At 37.6% G+C, this 13,679-nt stretch overlaps 1 protein-coding gene across 2 annotated transcripts in view; it reads right to left on the bottom strand.

The window, feature by feature from the left end:
* Window positions 1-13,679, bottom strand: part of Cpsf160 (cleavage and polyadenylation specificity factor subunit 1) — a 33,479-nt gene that overhangs the window by 17,579 nt on the left and 2,221 nt on the right. For both annotated transcript variants that reach the window (XM_045766638.2, XM_069315215.1), the window contains exons 2-14: window positions 13,242-13,450; window positions 12,037-12,248; window positions 10,770-11,068; window positions 10,364-10,614; window positions 9,993-10,174; window positions 9,448-9,610; window positions 6,019-6,125; window positions 5,390-5,563; window positions 4,403-4,645; window positions 3,122-3,328; window positions 1,728-1,846; window positions 1,242-1,352; window positions 128-255 (exon numbers count right to left, since the gene is read on the bottom strand). In XM_045766638.2, coding sequence (XP_045622594.1) covers window positions 128-255; window positions 1,242-1,352; window positions 1,728-1,846; window positions 3,122-3,328; window positions 4,403-4,645; window positions 5,390-5,563; window positions 6,019-6,125; window positions 9,448-9,610; window positions 9,993-10,174; window positions 10,364-10,614; window positions 10,770-11,068; window positions 12,037-12,248; window positions 13,242-13,428 — 2,383 coding nt within the window. In that variant the 5' untranslated portion in view covers window positions 13,429-13,450. The remainder of the gene's footprint in view (window positions 1-127; window positions 256-1,241; window positions 1,353-1,727; window positions 1,847-3,121; window positions 3,329-4,402; window positions 4,646-5,389; window positions 5,564-6,018; window positions 6,126-9,447; window positions 9,611-9,992; window positions 10,175-10,363; window positions 10,615-10,769; window positions 11,069-12,036; window positions 12,249-13,241; window positions 13,451-13,679) is intronic.

The raw sequence follows: 13,679 nt of genomic DNA, 5'->3' as shown, positions 1-13,679 counted from the left end.
ACATCTCCAGGAAATGGTTTTACATTGTTTTCACAAAATATACTAAAGTTGCTCAAGAGCAGTAACATTAAGATGATGCTGAAAAGACTTCCAAATACAACTAGTGCTTCCAAAACATAACACTTACCAACCCAAAAAGTTCTGACACTGTAAGAAAGCTTGAAATCTGGAAGGGTGTAAATATCCAGCGTACCATTCTCCCTCACCCCTACCAGCCAGTATGTTGGACGAACTTCCTTTTGCCATTTTTTCCACCTGTAACACAGAATTAGTGAAGAATAATAATTCACAAAACTGCCATTGAACTAGAAACTGCTGAAAAGGGTGATGTGTTAACAAATTCCAGTATATGGCATGGCACAGAAATTGCTCAAGAATAATCCATAAAATTATAAAAGCTATGACACATAATATATAGATTCAATCTATCAGTGTGTGAAAATCCTTAACAAATTGTTAACTTACAAAGACTAACTGCCAAAATGATAGGAGTTATTGGCAAACCGTATGTCGCAATACAGATAGGAAGCGTGCAGGAAATTACAGAGAAATTGGTCTGCGATGAACAAGGTATGTGGTGGATGAACATTTATAGCTCAGATATTGGCATTGAGAAAGTTTGCTGACATGGCATGTGAGAAAGATGTGCATGTACCTGGCATTCACAGACTCAAAAAGCATACGACAAAGGTATAGAAAGTTGTGATACCCATGTATTGACAACCTACTGGCACTGACAAAGTGTTTATCACACAAATGTTTCTGTTTTGCTATTGGACAGATGACAAGACATTTTCTCCCAAGGAATAGCATAACTGTCACATGTATCATACTCGTAAATGCACAATATGATGCAAAATACATGCAGAGCTGGTAAATGGTCATTATTTGGTTCCATCTGACTTGGGGAATCAATTAATCACCAGCAGCTACAAAAGGTTAATTAATTTTATTTTCATACCTGATGACTAATTATTAATTCAATAATATTTAGCATGATTATAAGATGCATTTTGTTAAAAATTGCCTTTGTAGTCTAGACTATCCTTCCCAGCAGACAAAACAGCCAATGTTGGATCCACATTTTCAGTGTTGATAATGTTACATCAGTGTCATTTTCCAAGAATTGTCAATGATGTTGGTATGGAGAGAGTCTCTCTCTCTCTCTCTCTCTTGGCAAATGAAGTCATTTTTTATTAGTAGATGTCAAGTCCTCCCATGCGCACTGAATTTATACTCACCAATTGTTTTGATTCTTTTCCTGGCCAGCCTGAGGATCAAAGGTCTTTGGAGGATCAAATACAGAGATGTCTGTGTTACCATACAGCATCTCATCTTCATCATCCAGCTCCCTGTGGATAAATAACAAATACTAGCATAAGCACTTCTAAAATACATTTATGTCAACCTTTCCCACGTTTTCACATTGAATTACATTTGCACTTTCTTGGATTTATCATAACTGTCTTAGATCACATTCTCAATATTTCTAGTCTCCTAAGAAGGAGAATAATAAGAAAATTTAATCAACATTTATGGGGGCACTAAAACTTTCCTTAAAATTACCACTACTGACTTTTTTAAAACATGAAGTAAGTTTTTGAACAATAATAAAATGCAATATACAGTACATACAAAAGCTGTGCATAGTGTTTCAAATAAAACTTAACACATTTATATAGTAAATGTATTAAACCTGTGACTTACTTACTTACTTAATGACTTACTTTTTAATGTCTGCATCTGTTCTGAAGATTTTGGCATCCTTTTCTCTATCCTGTGGGTACTGGGTTGTGAACAGGCCCGAGACATCACAATACGCACATATAGTTTGTATAGGATATTTCTAGAACACAAAAGAAAAATGGAGGAAAAAAACATTAAGTAACAGCAACATAATATTTCATAACATATAGCTGAAAAAAAAAAAATGAAAAAATTCACGAGGTAAATAACAAAATTTACAGGTAAGTGGATAAAAAGAAAAAATGGCTTTCTGATTCTACTCAAGAATGTGTTATTTGAGATTATGTCACAATGAAGGAAGTGTATTTCCATCTTTCATGAGCAAAACACCACTAAAGCTTCCTATCTATTTCACAAGGGAGAGTAATGGTTTGAGGTGTCTCTTAACACTTCGGCACATTTGGCATCAAGTGTTCCAGTGTGTGTAATTACCCAAGTGTAGTTACAGGATGAGAGCTATGCCCGTGGTGTCCCGTCTTCCCAGTACTCTGTCGTATAAAGCTTTGAAACTACCGACAGTTTTGGCCTCCACCACCTCACTTAGCTTGTTCCAACCATCTACCACTGTTTGCAAAAGAAAGCTTTCTAATATTCTTTTGGCCCTTTGTTTCCCTGTGCGAGACTTTTTAGGAAGTGTAGTTCCAAGAATCATCATCATCTATTATGCATGCATTGATTGATGTATTCCCAGATCACTCGTGTCACAAGGACCACCTATGTTGCTCTGTCAATTGTTGTGGTATCACTAGGAACAGCACTTTGCTGTTTAGTTAACGGTTAAATGACTGAAATGTTTTCGTGTAAAATTTATGGATTCGTTAATACATTACAGTACAACACAATTTACTCTGGTGTAAATGTCTCAATATGTTTTGGTCGTACTCTAGGCCATGGAAAAGACCAGAGATGTTTGGGCCGAGCCATGGGAATGACCAGGGATGTTTGGGCTGAGCCATGGGAATGACCAGGGATGTTTGGGTTGAGCCATGGGAATGACCAGGGATGTTTGGGTTGAGCCATGGAAATGACCAGGGATGTTTGCATTCAGCTGTGGGGGAAACATCAGGCATCTTCTCAGCTGAGCAGTGGGAAAGATTAGGAATGTTTTGGACTATTTAGCTCCATTTCCTCTAATGCACTTATCTATACTGTACCTTCAACTACAACTATTGTAACTTTCAGGTAACCCAGTACAAGGAATTTCAGAGATGCCTATAAAATGTTATAAATATCTTACTTTATTATCCCCTTTTTATTATTTATGTAACTGATTTATACAATAAGAACAAAAATGTAATCATACAGCATATTCAATGTCCTTTTTAAACTGCATAAAATAGCAAAATAAACATCAAAAGAGATTTTGACAACATACCCCAGTATTGACTGGCCTACTGGTTATAAGTCTCGGAGGCAGTGCACGCGTTGTGACCAAGGTGAAGATCATGAGAGTGCCATCGTTGGCTAAGACTGCCAGGTAAGGATCAGCTAACGTGGCAGCAACAAGGGGAGCCCCAACATCAACTGGAACATGTTGAAGCTGTACTGTACCTTCCAAAAGTCTCACACCCCCACTTGTCACCTGACAATGAAAAGATCAATTTTTGTAACAATGAAAATCACAAAATACAAGTATTTATTTCTACAGCACAGAGCAGACAGAGAACAGTTTGGAATATATACACACAAACACAGAGTAGGGACCTTAATCTGCTAAATACTTTAAGAATGAAACCCTATTGCTTATAGACATTAAGCAAACTGGCTGATAGTTTGAAGCAAGAAATCCATCTCTTTTACAATCTTGAGGTTATCTTGAGGTTATCTTGAGATGATTTCGGGGCTTTAGTGTCCCCGCGGCCCGGTCCTCGACCAGGCCTCCACCCCCAGGAAGCAGCCCGTGACAGCTGACTAACACCCAGGTACCTATTTACTGCTAGGTAACAGGGGCATAGGGTGAAAGAAACTTTGCCCATTTGTTTCTGCCTCGTGCGGGAATCGAACCCGCGCCACAGAATTACGAGTCCTGCGCGCTATCCACCAGGCTACGAGGCCCCTACAAATCAACAACATATTCACAACCTTCCACAATAAAGGCACTCTGATTAACCCTATTGATTGATTAAATATGCAAGACAAGGGCTCACTAAGATTTACATTCTTTAAGCACCTTGAAAAATACTGTCTAATCCAAGGGACTTGCTGGGCTTGCTTTAATTTGTTTAATAACTTCATCCCAGTGGATCTAGTGGATGATCACCAGACATTTAGGGACAGAAAATTAAACTATACATATTACATGCCTTATAAATAAGTCAAACTGGATGTAACTCTCACAACAATGAGAGTACGTACTAATATGTCGTCTAAGAGTAATGGGAGCAACACAAGGGATAAAAAAGGCAAGCATTGGTGAGGGAAGTAGATTTAAAAAAGCATGAAGTATTGGTAAGAGATGAGAAATTCAAAGTGAAGGTAATGATGACTTAAAATACTGTAACAGAATACTGTAAATGATTAACAGATCTATTTAAATGTGGCCAGAAATAGCTAAATAATATGTTGATAAGGAAATAATGCACTGGTCAGTGCCTGTCAACAAGAACAAAGTTTATATAAAACAGACTGAATTTGTTCATAGGGGAAACAAACCTACCTGAACAATGTATCTGTTGTTGCCAACATTACCAGCAAAGACGGTCCGTGAGGTAGTGTTGAAGCCCGACTCCTCCAGTTCATTTATCTCTTCCTCGGTACGTAAGATGAGAGAGGAGTCTGACCTAGTGAGAATGAGGTACGAGTGGTCCTGGATGCCACCCTCTCTTCTCCGACGCTCATCTGCTTTCCCCACCAGTGTCCACATATCTTCCACTTCAGGCAAGTCAAAGGTTGTTAACACCTGTTAACAGATGCTATTTAATATAGTAAAACAGATGTAGCTTAGAGTACAAGGTACAAAGGTTCATGTTCCCATATGTGCATTTTACATATGGCAGTCATACTACACACACATGCTGGTTCACCACATCTGTTCTCAAACTTCCTGTTAGTGTGGATAATAATAAAGATATATGACAGTCATTATGAGATTTATCTAATCCTTACTCTAATACATCATTACCAAGCAACATTCAAAAAATGCTTCTTTCATGAGATATACTTATAATATGGGTTTCACTAGCCATTCTGATGACTGCAAAAAAACTGCAAATGAAGGAAGTGCAACTCCATGCAAAATATTTACATGTGATATACAATAATGCATATAAAAATATACATACATATCTATAGAACCAAATAGTTATCAATAACTATGCATCCCTATACTTACTAACAACTGTAATTTAATTTATAAAAAATAGCTGAAAATTACAGGAGCACAGATATTCAATATTGTAGCGTGACACCAATAAAACATGTCTTGAAGTCCAGTTGATGGTTCTTCCTCAATTTGAGTTAAGAGAGTGCAAATGCTAAACCTAGTTAATTCACACAAAAATGATCTACTGCAAATAATATTCCTCCTACAAGTGAAAAATAGCTATTTCTAAACTGAAATACAAAGACAACTCCCTTAACTCCAAGAGCAATGTGAAAATAAACTGACACAGTTTATTCACATGAAAACAATAATTCCATTTACCTGTGGTTTGATAGATCTTTGAAGGATAGATAAGGCTCCATTCTTGCCATGGCCTGAGGTGGTAACCAATTCCACACAAGGATCCAAAGAGTTCTCATACTCTTCACTTAGAAAAGCCGGCTCTCCCATTGCCACGTCACCACAAGGGCCAATATTCAATAAGCTGTCCATGACCTGTACAAAAATACTGCAGCTCAAGACCTGATGGTCATAAAATGATGATGGTACCTGAAGCATCTAACATTACATTCAGCCAAACCTCAGCTTATTCCAATTCATACAATTGTGACTATAAATTAATAATGTAAAAAAAATAGTTTGTTTATCAATGGCACGGAGTGGCCAGATATATGGCTTATGCTGACTCCTGTTAGCAAAGCAACCGATGATTCTATCATAAATATGTGATTCAAAACCTCATCAATTTTAAACATCTTACATCACTGATGTTGTAAGATCCAACACACATTACAACACCTGAGAGATATTTAATCATTTCATCTAGTAAAGTTTCTTGTATCTGAAAGATGCATTATCAACAAATAAAATTGTAAACCTTCCCTTATTAGTCTCATCGCTTTTATATTCCAATATTACTCACTTGCAAATATGGAATAATATATTATTACCTCAAAGTTGTATGAGGCTAACTGGACAGTCGAGGTATCTTCATGCCCATATACTTCTAGTGCATCATCGTCTCTAATGTCGTCAACATTACTGGCAATCCAATCGCCTGAAATAAAAAAAAAAGTTATAATTTAAATTATGTATAACCAGTCTGAGCAGTTTCTAGAGACACTGTATATTTGTTATTAAAGAAACAGGTAAGCTGTGGAACCCAGAGCTGGAGTGAGCCATATTAGTCAAACACGTGCACTCGACAGGATCCAGAAAGAGATGTTGGTTGCCATGACGTTTCAGCTATAGTTTATGTTTCCTCTCACCTGCTACAAAAATTAAATTAACAATGATCCTTGCCTAAATCAGTGTTGTTTCCTTTAGTATTAGATGTGACCTAGGAATGATTTTACTGCACTAGGCTTTTAACAAATTTCATGTGAAATTTAGTGCAAATAAATATACAGTACCAAAAATAAAAGAAATATCTGATTGACACAGACCATATCATGCCTCCAATACATGCAATTGTTTACCATGACATTTGTTAGATTTTTATTGATTTCACTTTAATAAATCATAAATTGATTCAGTCTTCAGCCATATTTATAATAAAATAACTTTGGCGAGTTAACACTTTCGTACGGCGGCGATACAGTCTGCGTCAATAAATAAATTGACGGATGTCCGCTGGTGATGCATGTTGTGCCAAAATTTAAAATATTTGTTAAAATTATATTTTTTTATCCGATCATTATGCAACTAGTGTTATAATGTGCACCTTTAGATTGCCAACAATTTGATACCAAAATGAACGACGTAGCTCAAAAACTGAAGTCAGAACACTGGAAAGAGTTTATATGTTAGTGTGGGTGCACACTCCCAGGAAACGCCAGGCCCACCTTGAGGTGGGTTGGGGTGTGCGAAAGTTAAGTGAAAAAACTGGGTTAATACAGTGAAGAACTAAATGCACCTAAAATGAAGTAAAAGGTAACCAGTGTATTACAGGAGGTAATACCCTTGCAGTACATACATTATATCACTGTATTGTCATGTGTGTAGCAGTGAGAGCAAGCTGGAGTCACTTGACTCTTCCTTGACAGTAAATATTTCAACTAATTCAACCCAAACAGGCTTTTTATATTTAAAAAGTAAGTAATTATCAAAAGAAGGCACCAAGTCAGGGAGGCTATGTAGCACCGTCAAAAGTGTGGGATATTCAGAAGGCGCTAAATATCACTAAGGATGCCAATACAAGAACAACATCAAAGGCTTCCAATTCACCAAAGATACTACCGAGGGACAGGTGACTGCGAGGGACAGTTGGGAAGCAAGATGCTTGCACATCCTGGAAATCAGGACATTCAACAAGGATATGCACGACCGTATGAGGGACAATGCAATTAGGACAATAAGGAGCAGGGCGGCGCTCCATTAGGTGCCCATGAGTTAAGCATGTATGGCCAATATGTAACCTCACCAGAGCCGTTTCCCACCACCGGTTATGGTGGTAGGAGGAAGGCCATGGGGGACATACTACCCTTAAGAGCACGCAGCTTGTTACCAGTAACAGATGACCAACTACCCTGCCAACGGGTAAGGATTGAGGAATGAAAAACAGGGTAGAAGTCAGAATAAGGAATACCTTTACGGGAGATGGGACAGGTGCGGATACCTTCCTTAGCGGCAGCGTCTGCATGCTCATTTAAGGAAACACCAGTATGGCTGGGAACCCAGCAAAACTCTACTGTCTTAAATCTGCTGGAGATAAGAAACAGTTAATAATGAATCTCGACGCCCACAGGATGGACAGGATTAAAGGACTCCAGAGTCATGAGGGCACTGCGAGTCAACTACAACAAAGGAAGAATTACAGCGATAAAGTAGTTGACGAAGAGCAAACAAAATTGCATAAAGTTCAGCTGTGAAGATGCTAGTCTCTTGAGCCAGGCAACACACATAGGTGCAGTCAGCAAACACAAGAGTAGTCTATACCATCAGCAGACTTAGACCCCATCTGTGAAGACATTGATGGAGCGGGAGTGTGAAGAAAAGTGAGCAAGGAAAAGGCGTTTCAGAACTGTAGGAGGGGTAAAAGCCTTAGTCAAGCAGGTCAAGGCACTACAAAACTTAGGAAGAGGGACCCTCCATGGGGGCAAGAACAGAATGACATGAGGAGAAACATTGGCAACATGAACCGAGAGAGAACCTTGCAAGTGAGACAACCGTACAGAAAGGGAAAGGTGGTGAAAGGGAACAGGGTTCACAGGCAGGGTAATGATAAAAGTACGACATAAGCGAGAGTGAGGGGTGTTGAAGGGACCGTGCAAAGTAACAAAGATAATAGCAATCACGGCAATCCTGTAAAGACAGGATGCCGATCTCAACATACAGGCTCTGGATAGGGGTCAAACAAAAGGCACCAGTGCTAAGACGGAGCCCAGTATGGTGAAAAGCATCAAGACAATGAAGGGTGGAGGGAGAGGCAGACGAGTAAGCAGTAAAGCCATAATCGAGTTTAGATAGCATGAGAGAGGAATGTAAAGAGAGGAGTGTGCACCTATCAGCTCTCAAGGAAGTATGGCCATGACCTTAAGTAAGCTAAGGGTCTTAGAGCATTCGACTCGGAGGTAGGAGATATGGGGTGACTAGGACAAGTGAATGTAAAAGATTAGCCCCAGAAGTTCAGCAGAATCCTTATACAAAGGAGAATTACCATAAAGCGACAGAGGGGGTCAAAGGACGACCTGCTTCCGAGAAAAGGTCATAACACAAGTCTTAGCCGGAGAGAACTTGAAGCCATGATTGGTGGCCTAGGACGACACGGCATCAATCGCAAGTTGAAACTGCCGTTGGAGCAAAGGCGAGTCATCACCTTGACAGCAGAGGGTAAGATTATATTAAAAAAGAAAAATACACAGTTTATTCACTTCAAAACAATAACTTCAAGCAAGTTTACTACTTATCAATACAATGAGTGCACACATAACAAGTGGGAAAATCTTGATCAGCCACTCATAGTTGATCAGCCTAATGTTTCAGTTATACAAACATTTATTTGAGTATTATGACTGAATCTACTCAAATACCTTTCCAATTACCATGGATCACCGGTTGCCAAGCATTGGAATATGATGTATCTGACTACTTCCACACTTAGCACTGATTTTGTCTAATGAGCGACATACTGCAGCTGACATGTGGTCAAAAACAAAATAGCAGGTGAATAAAGAGTAATGTGTGTAATTTTATTAATGTAATAGTGTATCACAATGTAGACATAACAAAATAATATTTGTCAGTGGTAAAACTAAATATATATTATATATCTTAGTTATTTAACCCATTCATAGAATTTCTTGAGCACATAGGACCAAGTGAAGCAATACCAAGTTATCTTAGAAAATAACTGAAATACATGCATTAAGAGAGCATACCTAATGTATCAAGCTTCTTCCTTTTTGTTGGAGGCTCTTGATCAGTCGGAACATTACTTCTAGATCGCATGGCATCACTTAACTCCTTCTCAGTGTAACGCAGGAGGAGAGAATTTCCTAGACGAGATCCCAAAAACAGATACTGGTCTTCACACACACACATCTGAAAGTTACTTATCAGTTAAGAGCAAAATAAAAAAGATTTAAACATTTTCTATCCAAATTCATCTGCTTCCTGCTAGAGTAAGGCATCTCAAAACCACAAACTCCTTAACAGGCAGCAAATATGAAATTTGATGCAGTTACTCTATATTGTTTTTAGATGGAAATAAAACATGGTTAGTGGATTGACAAACATCTCTCATACATACTCCACTTCTGGCCTTTCTGCACGTAACTGGTGCTTAATTTTTTAGTATAAAACACTCATTACTCTTTTAACGATAATATATTTTCTCTAAGATTTTCACTTCAGGCACTTTTTCAAATCCAAACCAATTTCTAAAAAATAACTCAATTCTAAAATTCAAATCTGTGATACATACACTGCATGTTAATACTGATGCTGCAGCTTTATCAAAGTGGAAACTGCGAACAGATCGCATAGAGTCTGCCACCAAGGTGAGGACATACAACTCTCCTCCTTTTAAAGAGATGACGACTCTATCTTCTGTGAGGAACTCTCCATAAGCACAGTCTAATGAGATCACCACCCCCTCTTGCTTTCCTAATAACAAAAAGTAATCAGTTTTCACATGCATTTAGGAAAAGCCAATTATCAATAAACAAAATTCTATACCATTAGCTCAAAACTACACTCTAAATACAGTATATAACACAAAGTGTTTAATCTAGTTCAAAAGTCAATCAATATTAAACAAAACTATTCAATAGAACAGAAAAAATCAACACATACTTAATGGGAAATTTGTATTCTTGTCTCCCATAGAATTGAGTGACACACCATATGGAGGAACAGACTGAGTGAGATACGTGAGAGAATTGGATGCAAAAAGTAGCACACCACCAATAGGCTTGGGCACAGGTAAAAGCTTTTGACAGTCGTGTGGAAGACATGACAGTGACCATATTACAGGATGAAGACGCTGTCGTATATTGAGAGAGATGGCTGCTAAAGCACACGTGTCATGACGTACTGCGACTCGCCTATTGAAAAGATTAACACATTAGGAAAGGTATTTTCAGCTTAAAATTTATTTAGGAATTTGTATTCATTTATTAAGGTCCTTTCATGTCAATATATCATAAGATTCGTTCAACATTTACAAAGGCTCATCGACTAATAAACATTTCAGTATTACCCTGGAAAAGTCTTTATAGGTTCATAAAGCAGCATGAGTGTTGGATCATAGTATCCATGGAGAAACTGCATGTCTATAATATTATCAATACTTGGTGCTTCAAAATCTTTAGGGTCAATAATGTATGACTGAAGGACTGGACCTCTAGTGTGTGATGTGCTATACTCGATATCATCTGTGGTGAGGTCTCGCCGAAATGGTAAAATAACAATTTTCCTTCCGAATATCAGCATTGCTGCACATCGGCCTTCAGGATCAACTCGAACCAATGGGAGAGTCACAGTTTGAACCCATCCTCCCTGGAATTAAATATGAAATAGCAAAACTGAAATGTCTTTGATGGAGTTTTTCCTAAAATGATACATTTTAAAGATTATCTTAATGATTTAATAAAATTGGGAGCACAAGTAAATGTATCATGCACTGTACCTTAAATTCATGATTAAAGACAAAGAAACCATATGACTTTCACAAATTGTGCAGGTGGCATCTTTAGGTTATCTTGAGATGGTTTCGAGGCTTGGCGTCCTCGTGGCGCGGTCCTCGACCAGGCCTCCTTTTTGTTACACATCACCAGGATGCAGCCCGTAGCAGCTATCTAACTCCCAGGTACCTATTTACTGCTAGGTAACAGGGGCATCAGGGTGAAAGAAACTCTGCCCATTTGTTTCCGCCTCCACCGGGGATCGAACCCGGAACCTCAGAGCTACGAATCCGAAGTGCTGTCTCCTCAGCTGTCAGGCCCCTCATTCAGAATTCAGGCATGTACAGAGGCATGCCTGAATTAAAATACTGTACTGTATAATTTTAAGCTCTTTAGCATAAATCTATCATTAGTGACAATTTTCTTAAGCAAAAAATATAATTACATGTAGCAGGACATATTTATTGAAAAGCAAGGGGTCTCATAAGCACATTGCCATTGGTAAAGGGATGCGTCTAATTTTTACATTCACCAAATTTTCCCTTATATAGTGGTATATCGGTTTCATTTCCAATCAACTGGCACAGTAATGCTTCCTCTCACTTTCTGGCAAATTATGTCATCCACTCTATTAATTTTTCTGCACTACATATAGTCATCTCCATAATATTCCTCAGTATTGCATGGACACACAAAAAAATAATATTGTGATAACCAATAACATCCTTATTGTTTTAAGTACCTAAAATTATCTTTTGCCTATTCAGCAGCAACATCATTTTCAAAATTATTATTCTGTTTTACACTAACTAATTACAAATAATTAGGTAAAAAATATCATACCCTGATATCTTCCTTTTCAAAATAATGAAGTGATACAGTTCTCAGGTGATGGTTATATGGGTCGTACTCCACCAGAGATAACTTGGCATCCCGAAAACCCAGAAGTACCGAGTCTCGCAAAGGTGAGAGTGACACAGATGCCATTGTTGCCACATTGTCGTGCAATTTGTATGTTGCCATACACTCTAACTTCACCTTTGGAGGAGTGTTATCTGCAAGAAGGCAACTATGTCATTATTAAAACACAACATACTGTAAAACAAACTTAAAAGTCTAATCAAAACTATTTAATATATCTTAACAGAATTTGAAATATTTTTACATTATACACAATGAAGTGCACAATTTTATCTTTGCAATGACCTACTCTAAAAACATATCATAAGCTGGACTTTTTTTTTGACTAGTATACTGTAATCAGAATTTACAATATTGAGTGACCATCACACCGTACTTTACTAAAGTGTTGAAATTCATATTAATTAATAACATACAGCATTAAACATATACTAAGATAAAATGTATGCCAGGATTGGGTAATATTACTCCCTTTTTCAATACAAAATATGCATAGGAGGAGTCATGAGTTAGGTCAAGATAAGAAAGTTAATGGAAGGTGTAAATATGAAGAAGTTGAAAACTGCTGATAAGAGATTTATGAACACTAATTGAATAATGTGTGCGAGGCAACAGTTAAAAGTGAACGGGGCCAAAATAAGTTAAGAGTGGTGGAAAAGGAAGAAAATTGTGAAATAAATGTGAATGGTGAAATGCTAGAAGTGATCAGTTTAAATAACTGGGATGAGTGACTGATAAATGAAGAATCTGTGTATGCAACATTGAGAGTAATGAGAGTGTCAGGGGAAATTGGCTTGTGCAATGAAAGTCTCAATTAAAAATTGTAAGAATAGGTGCAGCCAGAGGACTCAATGAAAGAATGCTAGAGCTGACCCATAATTATAGAAACAAGATGATGAATTGGAATAAATGTGAAAATTCAATATTTAGAGTAGAAGACATTGAGAATCTAGTAAGCATATGTGGTGTTAGAAAACAGAGAGTGAGGAATACAAATGTCAGAGAGATGGATTTTATCAGTTTTGCACTCCACAAGACTGAGGAAAGAGTACCAGGATGGTTTAGACATATTGGTGATAGATTAGTGAAACAGTGTATTCAAAACAAAATAACACATAATAGTATACCAGCAGGCCCTAATGTTCTGTCATCTTTTTTGTTTGACCGTGTTGGAACTTCAGCCACCAATCGGAACACTCTGATAATGTTGGCTCCAGCGACGACGAGAGATTTCTCTCTGTGGTTGAAGAAGTTGCAATACATGGACAACTCCACCCCCAAGGCTGGGTGGGTTATCTTACACAAATTATACATTGCTAATTTGTAGCTTCACCACCTGAAAAAGAAAATATATTTACACTCTAATTTACATAATTTTGATTAGCTTCTAACTTATGAACTGTATGATGGAATTAAATCTATGTGAAGATATTTAATTACGTTTCAAGCCATCAGCAAATTCCCAGCACTACCTAGGACTTACTCTTGAACGTTCATTTAAATATACTAATACTTTAAAAGCTCCCCTTTGAGGACTATGTTTGAGGAAATAAATAATGTGTAGC

This window comes from Procambarus clarkii, chromosome 81, assembly GCF_040958095.1.
Source record: "Procambarus clarkii isolate CNS0578487 chromosome 81, FALCON_Pclarkii_2.0, whole genome shotgun sequence".
NCBI lineage: Eukaryota > Metazoa > Arthropoda > Malacostraca > Decapoda > Cambaridae > Procambarus > Procambarus clarkii.
Note: the sequence above shows the minus strand (reverse complement) of the source record. Positions and strands in the feature narration are given on the sequence as shown.